The following is a 14,142-nucleotide window of genomic DNA, read 5'->3' on the forward strand; positions in this document are numbered from 1 at the left end:
CTTCCTTAGTATTGAGGGGGAGGGGGGGGGGGAGTGTCAAGCCTTTATTTGAGCAGGCAGAGGTGCTGAGTCTTTAACAATGATATCTTTTCTCCCAAGTATTTCTAATTAATTTAAATTTAAATAGATGTTAAACTGAATAAGAATAACTCTCTCTTTCACTCAAGTTTGACCTGATTAGAGTCCTAATAGGTTTATATTACATCAAGCTCCCCAGTCATCTACAGAATCTTTCAGGAAAAAAGGATAGACAAAACCTGATTTTCTAATATAATAGAAATAAAGTGGGGAAGAAGGCCTGAAAGGGTTTTTTAAATATGCACTCATTGTTGTTGGATGATAAACCAAATGTTTAGTTTTACAAGTCACCTTTAAAAATTGTTGAACATTCATGAAATAAGATCTGTACATGGTTTGTGTTTTGGCTGAGAAAAATCCCATTTCAATACGAGTTAATTTTATCGCACAGGTAGATACATGGTGCTATAAATACATGTCTCAATTTAGCACAACTATAACAATACAAAAAGGCTATTTTGCTTGGCAATGTTCAATGACAAGATCACAGGAAAATCTTTCATGGGGCCCAATTCATGGGGCTCTTAATGCCCGCAATTCCTACTCACAGGATCAAAGCCACTAAGGCCCTAATCTGGCAGTGAGATCTGCAGAGGGGTCCTTCTACAGGGAGCTCATTAAAGGACTGGGGTCTAAGAAGCAAGTGTAATTACCAAAAGCCTTATACTGTAGGCATGGAAATTTGTGAAAAAGCTTAATACTGTAGTATGGTAAGAGGTCCATGTGATCTTGATAAATTCAAAAAATTACTTCCCAGTTAAATGAAGGAGTCTATTAATTATACCAATTTAATCTGGAAGCAAATAATATACATCCATTTTGTAACTCAGAAGTTTTTGTTGCTGATAAATTGTTTATTAGACTTTTATACAAGTCTGTGTATATTTCCAAATATCATTGTTCAACGTTATGGTTATCAACATTTGGGGAAAAGAGAATATTAAAATAAATATCTAAAGGATAAAATACTGGCTGTGTGTATTTCACATATATGCAGAATTCTGTTTTAGGAGTATTCAGAGCAGTCAAACATTTTGGATTTTGTAGAAAAGTTAATGAGACTCTCAAAAACAAAAAAAAATTCCAAGTGAGTTGAAAGATAAAGGATATATTATAGTCTATTTAAAGAATGAGAATTACCAATATACACCAAAATGGAAATATTCTCCATAATCTTTCTGTTTTATTGAACCAGTAAAAACCAAAAGACAATTAAATGTACGTATACTAGCATTAATTGCTCTTTGAAAGTAAAAAGCAACAGAGAGTCCTGTGGCACCTTTAAGACTAACAGATGTATTGGAGCATAAGCTTTCGTGGGTGAATGCCCACTTCGTCGGATGCATGCATTCACCCACGAAAGCTTATGCTCCAATACATCTGTTAGTCTTAAAGGTGCCACAGGACTCTCTGTTGCTTTTTACAGATCCAGACTAACACGGCTACCCCTCTGATCTTTGAAAGTAATAACCTACATAAATACATAGCTGTAAAAATACTAAGAATACATATATAACTTACAGATCTAAGTATTTTGATTGTGTGCTCCAACTTTCTAATATTGTTTTGCTGGCATCTAATTTGAGTCTAGAATAAAAAGTAATACAGATTACATTTATTTATTTTCAGGTAGTAAACTGAAAATACAGCATTTTTTGCCCCATTTTCTTATTCTTTTGAAGCATCTAATTGGAACTCTCTTCCAGGTTGGTTGGACTGGAGACATGCTATTTAAGAAGTTGAACCTTTAAGAATTAACTAGAACACAAATGTGCAGTCAATTAGTACTTTGCCTGCATAAATTGTACAGGATCAGGACAAAGAAGGAGCAGTGTCTGTCTGGGTGAGCAAAAAGAAAGTGCAGGATCCCCTTTTACCAGATCTGCATTTTCAATAAACTTTTGGAAATTGGACCAGTTTGAGTATTCCAAGGACTAAGAAGATAAGCATGTAGATACGTTAATCACACATGCATAGTTCAGCCTACCTTCCCTCTGAACACTGCTAATACATCACACTAAATGTACTATCCATGCACAAAGTGTGATTTTTCATCACTCTGTGAAATCAAAAGCAATTTTCACTGGAATACTCAAAAGCACTTTTCTACTACAACTATTACAACTTTTATCCCTCAACCATTTTGTCACAGGAGTGGCCATATAAAAAAAAATAGCAAGGATGTATGCTACTTTCTTCCTCACAGCACCCCCCATAAAATGTTAATTCCAGCCATTTTAAATGGCAATATTCCAGTCATTAATGCCCCAATCTTGCGATCAGTTCCACACAAGCAGACCCTTCAGTGCACGGCACTGAACCCAACAGGACTTCTTACAAGCACAAGAGCCTGCTCACATGGATACAATGCACAATTGGGGCCTTCATGGATTTTCTGGTTCTAAAATAAAATTACAAAATCTGAGGCTCTGGATGTCTTCTCTCATGTGAGATATTCTTCTTCTCCCACCAGACGGGCCCAAAATTTAGTTAAATATTTGGGACTATTTCATCTAATTTACTACAAAAACTCATTCTCTAAATATTCACCCTACGATAGATCTTCAGCTTGTGTAAATTGTCATAGCTCCACTTATTTCAGTTGATCTGTGATAATTTACATCAGCTGAGGATCTGGTCCTCTTTTTAATAAATTCAACAAGCTCTAGAACACTAGTGTTCTCCCTCTCACTTTCATATACAGTTAACTGAAATGGTACTCTTTCCTCATCTGCTGAATAAATTCAAGATACAAGATCTCAAAAGGTTCAGTCATATACTTGAATAATTTATTTAGGGTAAGGAAAGGGTTCTTGTATTGCTCTGGAACGAATTAAGTTTTTTATTTTGAGCTCAGAGAAGCCAGTTTTTCATATTTCAGGCTCTATGGCAGCACTTCCCAAATGTATCATATTGGCTATAGTCTTAACAGATACAGCGGTACTTCCACAAATCATGAGATGTGTGGCAGCCTCCTCTTGACCTCTCTTCCCCCATTTAAACGTAACTCTTGTCCTCAGACATTCAGTTTAACCCATTATACTAGGAGCCCTTTTCAAGACTTATCAGGTTGGAGTGTTCCAATCTTCATTACCCATTACTCCCTCTTTCCTTTATTCATTTTTAAGTTTTAAAATGAGTAAGATTTTACATTAAAAAATAAACAAAAATCATTTACCTTCAGGCAGAAACCATGGCTATAAAGTTTCATCCCAAAAGGTTAAATTTTATAAAACTTACTGGCTCCCCCTATAATATACGTATTCTGTTTAGCATTTAATACCTTTGCTTCCTCAAGCTCCTGGTCAGCAGTATCCAAGACTAATTCTTTTTCTTTTTCCAGCTGTTCAGCTAGTTTGTCAATTACAGCAAGTTCTTTACACAGATACTCATTCTTATTGGTCAAACTGTCCACCTGACTCACCACCACCTGCTTACTATCAAGCAGTTCCATAACATGTTGCTTTAAATCATGGTTTTTCTTCTTCAGATCGTCAATCTACTAGGACCAGGAAGAACAAAGACATTTTACTTTTCTTAATCTTAAAAGATATAAACTGGAGGTATTTCACAGCAGAAATATTTATTTACACTTTGCACTCAGTTTAGTAAGACAGTGACAAGCCCAAAATTTTCATTAATTTACACTAGTAGCATTTTGTAGAGACGTAAATGACTATCCAAGGTAAAAGGCAGTGAAGAAACAGGCTCCTAATTTCCACCCTAAAATTAAGCAATCTGCTTCTGTTTATTTCTCTTATCCATCCTAGTTGATTTCCTTTGATCAGCAGCTCCACAGATTCTTTGGCTGTCCTCTCCATGTGATGTGTAGACCATTTGTTGGTCTCCCAGTGTGATATGTAACCCCCAGTGTCCCCTTGACCACCCTCACAAACTGAGCTGCTACAGTAGCATTCCTCTGATAATGCTGGGAGAAGAAATGGCTCTCATGCTCTGCCTGAATATCAATTAGTCTTCCTCACCAAGGCTTTGCAAGTATCTTTTCCACCACCTGCATGTGGGGTCTATGTGTTTCCTGTGTGGTAAAAGCCAGCAGGGATGTACTAGGTTCATTATTGGTGAAGACTGTTAATATCCCCCTAAAGGGGAGGAGGACAGGGTACCTGATGTTCTTAAGGAAACTGCTTAAGAAACAATAACATGTCAATGATCTTGCCACCTATTAACTTGCTCTGACCCGCTCACTTTTGGGAAAGGTCCCTGAGAAAGTTGTGGCAGACACCCAGGCAATCTCTTGAGTCCTCAGATTTCAGAGATCTCAGTCCATCAGGCTTTAGACCTGGTATGATATAAAAACTGCACTGGTTGCACTGGTGAATGATTTCATAGTAATTGATAAGGATTAAGTGTCCATGCTGATATTATTGGATCTGTCAGCTGCAATTAACACCAATCACCACAATGTTTTATTGGGATATCTGCAGGCATGAATAGCAGTCAACAGACCTGCCCTTGAATCATTCTTATCAGGGAGGTCCCAAAGAGTGGTTTGGGACAAAAGTTTGTTCCTTCTGGAGGGTTCTGTCAAAATTGGGATTTTGCCAGTGCTAATTTTGTCACCCCGTTGTTCAACTCATATACAATATTAACAGAGTTAACATGGAAATATGAGTTGCAACAACTGATGAGATCAGCTTCATATTTCCCCCACAACTGATCCAGATAACCCAATGCAGTTATGAACTTGGAGAATGGATAAAGGTAAAGTGGTTGAGTCTTAAACCAGACAAAACCAAAAGTAGTGTCAGCAAGGGCGATATCTGCACACTTGGTTGAGGGAATACATTATTTTTTTAAATGGCTTTCAAGTTATAACTATAACATGACCAACATTTAAAATTACAAAAATAACAAAGGTGAAGCCAGCTGCTGCTTGACACCTTCATACCTGAAATAATTAACCACAGTAAAAAAATTTCCCTTACCCCACACAAACAACCTATATCATCCCCTTTATCCCCCAAACCCTGGCTAAATAGACAGGCCTTGAAGCATGCTCAAAAGGTCACCATATTCAGGCTGTTTTGGGCCATGAAGGAAAGAAGTGTTCTCCAAAGCTGAGGGCTCTAACAGAGAACACCCTGCTGGCATCTCCCTCTCCTTTATATCAACAGGATTCTAATTTGAGCAACTGTGAGAAAGTGAAATAGGCAGTTTTTCAAGTACACAGGATCCAAACCATTTAGGGTTTTTCATATAAAAAGTAACACCTTACATTCTACCCAAAAGCCAAAAGGCAGATAGCACAGATCACGGAGCACAAATGTCACATGCCCCTACCAAAATTCTGCATTCTGCACCAGCTTCATTTTCCAGGTTGACTGAGGTACAGCCTCATGTAGACCATGTTACTATAACAAACTTGAGATGACAAAGGCACAAAAATGGTAGCAGTCTCCTAGTCATAGGAGGATGGAGAAAAACATTCCTGGGCAATATTACTATAGGATAATTCAGCAACAGCCAGCAGTCCAAAAGCACCTGTAGATTATGAACTCTAGAAACAAATGGCAGGCACACATGCTAAATATGAGGGACAGATATAATATACACAATAGCTTCTGATTTCTTCTCCCAACCGACCAGCATCACTTCAGCTTTGTCCAATTTGAACCTCAGCCAGCAAACTTTCCTCCATGCTCCAATTCAACCCAAGCACTGAGCCAGGAGTTCAACAGCACCGGCTGCTGGATCAAGTGAAACAGGGATATGACGCTGGATATTATCAACATATCAGTACTGCTACCCATACCTCCTCCCAGCTCCAATATACATTGAATAAAAAGGAACACGAGATGGAACCAATTGTGAAACTCCAAATGACATCACCCTAAGGGTTGAAGGGCTATTGCCCTTCACAACTATCAGAGAACACTAAATAAGGAAAAGATAGTATCATCTGAGGAACTGCTTGTCCATTTCCGTTAGTCTGCAGATAAGTTACTACTACTCTGTGATCAACAGTATAGAAAAACAGCCGATAGACCTAACAATATCAGTATGGAGATCTCAGATTATCCATGAGTAGGAAATCTACCACCACCAATACTACAATGGCAGCTTCGGTCTTGCACCAAGGTACATATCTAAATTGACAAGGGTCAAGAAGACTAGGTATTCTGAAGATTGTCTCACTATAACATTCTATCTAATTTTAACCAAAGACAGAAGATTAGCTACTAAACAGGAGACAAATTGTTACATCAAATGCTGGTTTCTTGAGAAAAAGCCAAGCAACAGCTTTCTTAAGAGACACTGGCATTCTACACTCTCTCATTTGACAATATCCACCAGCAATGGATCAAGTTTTCTCTCTTAGCCTTCCCAGCCAGGTAGGACACAGGTTCCAAAGATAGGTTGTGGGGTCCCAAATCTTCTAGAGTCTCTAGGGTGACCAGGTGTCCCGATTTTATGGGGACAGTCCTGATTTTGGGGTCTTTTTCTCACATAGGCACCTATTACCCCCCAACTCCTGTCCTGATTTTTGACACTTGCTATCTGGTCAACCTAAGTGCTTCACTGATTGTTACTGACCTAAACTCAGCAAGAGAACGCTTAGCCTTTGTGCTCTCAAAACACCATTTGTGATTCAAATTACTTATGATTCAAATTAGCAATCTTGGAATCATATTAGCACTCGGGCTGTTTCTGGAAGATAGAATAGCACTTGTAATTAAAAAAAAAAAAAAAAAAAAAGTTCTTTCACCTGTGCCTGCTAGAAGAGAGTAACGTTTCCAGTGCTGACCTTGCTACCATCAGCCACTAGACTACTAAAATGCACTGTACAAGAGGCTGCATACTGGAACCATTTGTAAGCTTGAGCTAGAGCAAAATGCCACTGCATGCATATTTAGAGATGTGTCACATAGTGCTCTTATAACAACATTCACAGTCGGTGGCTTCCAATAACTTTCTGAATAGAGTACAAGGAGCTGCTTTTAACATATAAAGCCCTGCTTGTTTCAGGGCCTAGTTAACGGAGTGACCATCTCCCTCCCTATGCCACAGTTAAGATCCGCAATGGCACCTGAGTAGGGTTGCCAGGTGTCCGGTTTTCGACCAGAACGCCCAGTCGAAAAGGGACCCTGGAGGCTCCAGTCAGCACCGCCAACTGGACCATTAAAAGTCCAGTCAGCGGTGTTGCAGGGCTAAGGCAGGCTAGTCCCTACCTGTCCTGGCACTGCACTGTGCCTCAGAAGCGGCCAGCAGGTCCGACTCCTATGTGGGGAGGGCCACGGGGCTCCGTGCACTGCCCCTGCCCCAGGAATCGCGGCCAATGGGAGCTGGGGAGCGGTGCCTGTGGGTGAGAGCAGCTGTGTGGAGCCTCCTTGCCCCGCCCCCCGCCTAGGAGCCGGACCTGTTCCTGGCAGCTTTTGGGGCACAGCGCAGCGCAGAGCCAGGATAGGCAGGGAGCACTGCTGATCGGGAGCTGACCGAGGTAAGCCCGCACCCCAACTCCGAACCCCAACCTCCTGCCCCAACCCTGAGCCCCCCCCCAACCCTGGAGTCCCCTCCTGCACCCCAAACCCCTCATCCCTGGCCTCACCCCAGAACCCATACCCCCAGCCCAGAGCCTGTACCCCCTCCTGCACCCCAACTCCCTGCCCCAGCCCAGAGCCCCCTCCCACACCCTGAACCCCTCATTTCTGACTCCACCCCAGAGCCCACACCCCCAGTTAGAGCCCTCACCCCTCCCGCACCCCAATCCCCTGCCCCACCCCAGTGAAAGTGAGTGAGGGTGGGGGGGGGTGAGCCACCGAGGGAGGGGGAAATGTAGTGAGTGGGGGCAGGGCGGGGCCTCAGGGAAGGAGCAGGGCTAGGATGTTCAGTTTTGTGCGATTAGAAAGTTGGCAACCCTACACCTGAGCTGGAGCTTCCTCAACATAAATAAGGAATTCCTGGAAGTGTATCCTCGACTCTAGAATTAGCGTCCCATCTTGCTAACCAGACCATGAATTTGTTAGCATCCAGACATGCTACAAAACCCCTTTTTTCTCATAGGCACTTAAGTAGAGGGGCTGGAGATTGAGCATGGTTTAGGAGTCTTTTGTATTAACTGGAAAATGTGTAATGATAATTTAATGACTGTGTGCATTAAATTTGGGGAAGTGCCTGCAACTCTACAGACCAAAAAAAAAAAAAAAAAGTATTAACTCTACAGCCCAATTATATCAGTCTAAATGCAACATTGGTAACTACTTCACTGCTAATGATTTCAGCTGAAACATTTAGATATTTGGGACTGTGAACAAGTCTTGGGTGGATAACCATCATTTCCTCCTAATCTGGCCATTAGTCCTAGGAAGACTCCCCTCTCTCCCAATAACAGAGAGATGAAGGAATGACAGTAGTTGACCTCAAATGAATATACACAAAGTCACTAACTAAACTATGATGTTTTTTGTTTTGTGAAGTTCCGTCAATATTTAAGGATGTTAAGTCACGCTGACATATCATCACATACTGACAAAACGCTATGATGTAAATGATGCAACATAGTCAGGATATCATGCCATAATTGATTTGGTTCTGCAACTCTATTCAGTAAGAAAAGGCTTGCCAGCTCTACAGACTGTGACACTGATTTAAAGAACAGATGTTATTGCTGAGTTATCATTTCATGATATAAAATTATCAGAATTCCTGTTCCTTACAAACTGCCACCAAAGCAAAAAACAAAAAGTAGAAAAATAAAACAACCTTTAAATTCAGTTTATGGATGACTTTGTCTGTGTTCTTAGCCTTTCCTTCCAATTTAAAAGGTTTCTCACTGTCAGACACTGGATCCCTTATATTAAAATGGTCTTCTCTTGTTGTTACCTTTTGGGGGAATGGAAAACAGTATAAGTACTTCTGTGGAATGAATTTCTGCATGCAGTCATGAAGTGTGACCTTTGAAAATGGGAGAAGACATACTCCTGAAGATATTTCATAACAATATTTCCCCTTAAGGTACTTAACGCTGCACACTGAGAGAATATCCTGAGATAACACTGTTCATGGATGCACCAGAGAAGCTAAAGATAAAAATGAAATGTACAAAATTTAAAAACAAACAAAAGGTTTTAGGTTAGTCTGGTAGTTTAGTGAAATTGTTCTACAATCCCATGCAAGACAGCTAGATTTCATTACTGGTCTCCTGCTCCTCTGGCCAGGGAGCGTGGGGGGAGAGGGAGTTAGCAGTAAAGCATATAGATTTTCCGTTCCTTTGACAAGTTTAAAAAGCAAGAGTGGGGAGGATCTTGTTTCAATTGAGTCTGACATTATTAATAATTAAATTGATGCCAATGTTATCTACCATCTTTTACATATATAACAAAATATCAAACAAAAAAGCAAATATAAAAAATGTCAACAAGCAAAACCCAAAAATACATTAAACAAAGTGGAAAATACATTTGTTTTCTTTAAAAATATATATACACCACTAGGGCCCCACACTACAAAGGCCTGATATTTTGATGTGGAAAACTAGTAGCATAGAAGCAATAAGACTCAACTCTGAAGCTGAGAGTAAATTGCAGTAAGAAGAAGAAACAAAATTCTATAAATGAGTGAGTGTAAGTATACAAAAAGCCTTACATTTAACTTAATTCTACAGTTTAGGTTTAGGCAGTGTAATGGCCTGAATAAAGCAGTAATCGAAGAAGAATAAATATAATGAAAACAAGCTTCATATTTCTGAACAGACTGTACACCAGAAAGAAAAAGTAGGAAACCTGGCAAGAAAGCCATTACAACAGTCAAACCAAGAAATAACTGAATCATACATCAATGATTTAGTAACAAAGACAAAAAATTACAAATATTAAAATCTATACATTTTAATTATTGACTTAATATGTAAAACATAAAAGTCAGAATTAAACCCAAAAATTGTAGAAATGGGAGTTAGGGCTTGATCCAACACCCATTGAAGTCAACTGGAGTATTTCCACTGACTTCAGTAAGCACTGGATCAGACCCTTAATGCAGAAAATAAAATAACTAAGTTTGGAAGCAAAAAAGTTTTGTTATTTTTATTTTGTCCATATTAAGCAATAAAAGCAGCTAGTTGCTGTCCTAAAAAAATAAAGAAACTAAATTAGCTATGGTTTGCATATAAATGATACTTAAAAGCATCAGACTAAAGGGGAAAAAAAGCAGTGGACCCAAAATAGAACCTTGCAGAATACCCACTGACAATTCATAGGAGAGAAACAAATTCCTGCTGTAAAATCAGAAGACTGATTACTGAGGTAAAACTCCAATGATATACATACCCTTATGTTGTATATCAAATATATATCCTGATCCTGCAAACACTTCCACAAGTGTGTAACTTTACACATGTGAGTAGTCCCATTGACTTCAGTGTGTGTAAGTGTTTGCAGGACTGGGCCCTCTTACATAATTGAAGTGCAATGCTCCTATCAGTTGTGTCAAATATGATAGCAAAAAAATAAAGAGAAGCCAGCTGGAGACACCCCAGGGGGAAAAGGGTATAACACACAAACAAAGTGAACAATGTAGTGGCAGAAGACATCATATTAGTTTTACAATTGTTTTTAAGAGGGGTTCCTTCTGTAGGGATAAGCTAAATGGAAAGAAAAGGGAAGGAAATGGAATTGAGGGGGATGGGGCAGGGAAGAAACAGATAACAGGAGTAGACCTGAAGAGACTGTGAGAAAGAGGTTTGGAGCAAACAGCCAGTTAAAACAGGACAGAGAAGTTCCAGTCAAAACAACTGTAGAAAGTTCTCTAAAAGTCCAAAAGTCCCTGCTTCTGCAGCTACTCCTACCAGCTGGAGTAGTCCTGGAATAGCCACTGGATCTAGCCCTGAAAAAAATCAAAACTGTCTTGTCTATTTAGATTGTAAACTCTTCAGGGCAGAGACTGTCACAGTGAGGCCCCATTCTTAACTGGCCTTAAAGCACTACTACAAAAAAAAAAAAAGATTAATAGTAATTAATGATTAATAATAAATCCAAGAATCTCAAAACAGATGACAAACTATTTGAGGCAGTAGTGGATAGATTATTATAATCTTATAAAACGACAAATTTGGTAAAATAATCATCTCTACAGAATCATATTGAAAATTATCAGGAAAGTTATTGTCATAAAGAGATGGCAAAAACTGACCACATGTTCTACTCATGTGGGGAATTCTGCGCCACTGCGCGTGTGCCGAATTCATGTCCCCCGCAGATTTCTTTGCTTCCCTGCAGAAAAATGACTTTCTGACAGGGAAGCTGCAAGAGCAGTCACACACCACTCCCTAGCAGCACAGGTACAACGTTTCAGGCACCCAGAGCAGCCAGCAGAGAGGTAAATCACCGTGGGGCTGGAGAAACCCCACCCAGTGGCTCCTACCCTAAACCGGGATCAGCTGCTAATCCTGCCTGGGCTGGAGGCAGGAGAGGATGAGACTGCCTCTTCCCCTGCAAGGAGCGGCTGCGACTGTGTCAGACCCACCCCCAGAAATCTCCCCCAGCTGCAGGAAGCTCAGCATCCTCCCCTGCTTCCTGCCCCCATCACTCCTCAGCTGTGGAAGGAGGGGTCACTGTATGGGGAGCTGCTCCCCCATCCACCCAACCCCTGTGCATCTGAACCTCCCATACCGAGACACCCTTGCCAAGCCTCACCCGGTACATCCAGAACCCCCCTAGACCTCCATACCCGAACCGCACCCCACCGAACCTCAACAGCTGCATCTGGAGCCTCCCTGCACCCAGACCCCCTACCTACGGAACCCCAGCCCTGCACCCCAACCACCCCCACTGAGCTCCCTGCACTCAAACCCACACCCTGATGCCCCATCCCCTGCACCACTCTGAGCTCCCACATTCAGACCTTCATGCCACTGACCACCAACTAGCTGCACCCCACCAAGTTCCACTCCCCCAGACCCCCACCCCCTCTGAGATCCCCACACCCAGACCCCTCTGCTGAGCCCCAACAACCTTCACCTGGAAGCCCCTGCAGAGTCCCATTGCCCCTGCACCTGGAACCCCCACAATGAGCCTTTGTGCATCCATATCCCCTCACTGAGCTGCCTGCACCCAGATTGTCCCACACAGAATCCTCTCACCCCACACCTGGATCCCCCCACACTGAGCTCCTCCATATTTGGATCCTGCCTGGTTGAGCCTACCTGCCCCACACCTGGTGCATCTGGCACAGAGGGGCATGGCCCCAAGGTGTTTCTGGGGCAGGTCCAGGCCTTGTGCTATGTCAGGGTTGGGTGCAGCCTCACCGCTGAGTCCATGTCCTGGAGGTGGGGGGGACTGCAGGGTGATCTCCCACCTTTGTGCAGCCAGTGGACTGCGCTCCCCACTGCCATGCTGGAGCCTCTGCATTTATTTATTGACAAATAAAACGTGCAGAAATTTAAAATATTGTGCACAGAATTTTTAATTTTTTGGTGCAGAATGCCCTCAGGAGTAATGTTCAAACAGTTTTTAGACAAACTGAAAGAAAAAAATAGGACAAATACTAGTAATTAAGGGTCTGATCCTGCTCTCATTAAAGTTAATATGAGTTTTCCCAGGGATTTCAAAGAAACAGGATTGGGCCACAAATATGGGTGGGACAAATTGGTTCAATTAAAAAAAAATGTGGTCATGCTGTGGAAGGAAACCTAAGGATATACTGTAGATCACAGACAACATGCACCCTGATCTCCTACTAATGGGCACATAAAATAAAAATCGGTTAAGTGAATGTAAAATAATAGTATTTTATCACAGATTACAATGAAAGATATTAGATGCAAAATAATGCATAAGGGTTAAAGTCTGTTGCTATAAAAATCAACAGAAAATTCACTGGATCCAGCCCTGAAAAAAGCAAAACTAGCCTTGCTCTTTTTTTTTTTTTTTTTTTTAAACTTAAAGGTATCTTTGAAAACTAACAAATTTGGGATATAACAGAACCTGAATATATATGCCTTTACCTATTTTTTATAAGTCTATGTCAGATCTATTTGACCTTAAAAAAAAAAACAAGTGAAGCTTTGCTAACCCCTTACTGAAACTTGCTAATTTATGTATGGTGGGGTAGGAAGGGAGGGATAGCTCAGTGGTTTGAGCATTAGCCTACTAACCCCAAGGTTGTGAGTTCAATCCTTAACAGGTCCATTTAGGGATCTGGGACAAAAATCTGTCTGGGGACTGGTCCTACTTTGAGCATGGGATTGGACTAGATGACCTCCTGAGGTCCCTTTGAACCCTGATATTCTATGATTCTTGTATAAACATGCTACCCACTGTCTTTAGAAAGTAAATATACCAGAATACCTTTATGCAATAACCTTTCAGAATTCTCTTTGCCTGGGCAGTGGTGGGTGCTTGGAAGGAGGGGGCACGGAGCGGTGGAGAGGTTAACCAGTACATAAAATAATTTTCCATCCTGTCAAGTATGAGGGGGTAGCCGTGTTAGTCTGTATCTACAAAAACAACAAGGAGTCTGGTGGCACCTTAAAGACTAACAGATTTATTTGGGCATAAGCTTTTGTGGGGTTTTTACCCACAAAAGCTTATGCCCAAATAAATCTGTTAGTCTTTAAGGTGCCACCAGACTTCTTGTTGTTTTTCCATCCTGATAGTTGTAATGGTGGGCAAGCAGCTTTTGTGCCTGGGCTAGGAAATTCTGATATTCTGCAAAACCGGTGCAGATTTGATAATGGCTTTTTCTTTTTAAAGTAAACTACACTATCTGCACGGAAGTAGTCTATACACTAAATACACCTAGATTACGCGTTTGTAAAAATAAAGAAAGCTACCCAGAAGCTAAGGGCACTTAGTGTCAAACAAAGCCCAACGTCTCTCCGTGCCCCCTGCCTGTCAGCCGGAGTCAAGCCGTCACCATGGTGATTGCGGGGCCAGCCCGTGTCCCGGGTCCCCAGCCTACGCTCAGCCTCAGCGCCCTGTGCTCCGACGGCCCCGCGGTCACCAGCAGTCGGGGAACCTGCGCCTCGCGCCGGGTCTTGGGGGGGGGGGGAGGCGAGGGGTCTTCCCAGCGCAGGCTGCGCGAGCCCAACCCCAGGCCTCACGCGCCCGC

At 41.6% G+C, this 14,142-nt stretch overlaps 1 protein-coding gene across 1 annotated transcript in view; it reads right to left on the minus strand.

Moving 5' to 3' along the window:
• The window catches only part of TSGA10 (testis specific 10), a 58,755-nt gene that overhangs the window by 44,479 nt on the left and 134 nt on the right, over nt 1-14,142 (minus strand). Inside the window, exons 2-4 of the mRNA XM_065418360.1 lie at nt 8,800-8,919; nt 3,362-3,577; nt 1,600-1,665 (exon numbers count right to left, since the gene is read on the minus strand). Of these exons, the coding sequence (XP_065274432.1) occupies nt 1,600-1,665; nt 3,362-3,577; nt 8,800-8,919 (402 nt within the window). The remainder of the gene's footprint in view (nt 1-1,599; nt 1,666-3,361; nt 3,578-8,799; nt 8,920-14,142) is intronic.

The sequence above is a fragment of the Emys orbicularis genome, chromosome 1, assembly GCF_028017835.1.
Source record: "Emys orbicularis isolate rEmyOrb1 chromosome 1, rEmyOrb1.hap1, whole genome shotgun sequence".
Taxonomy (NCBI): domain Eukaryota; kingdom Metazoa; phylum Chordata; order Testudines; family Emydidae; genus Emys; species Emys orbicularis.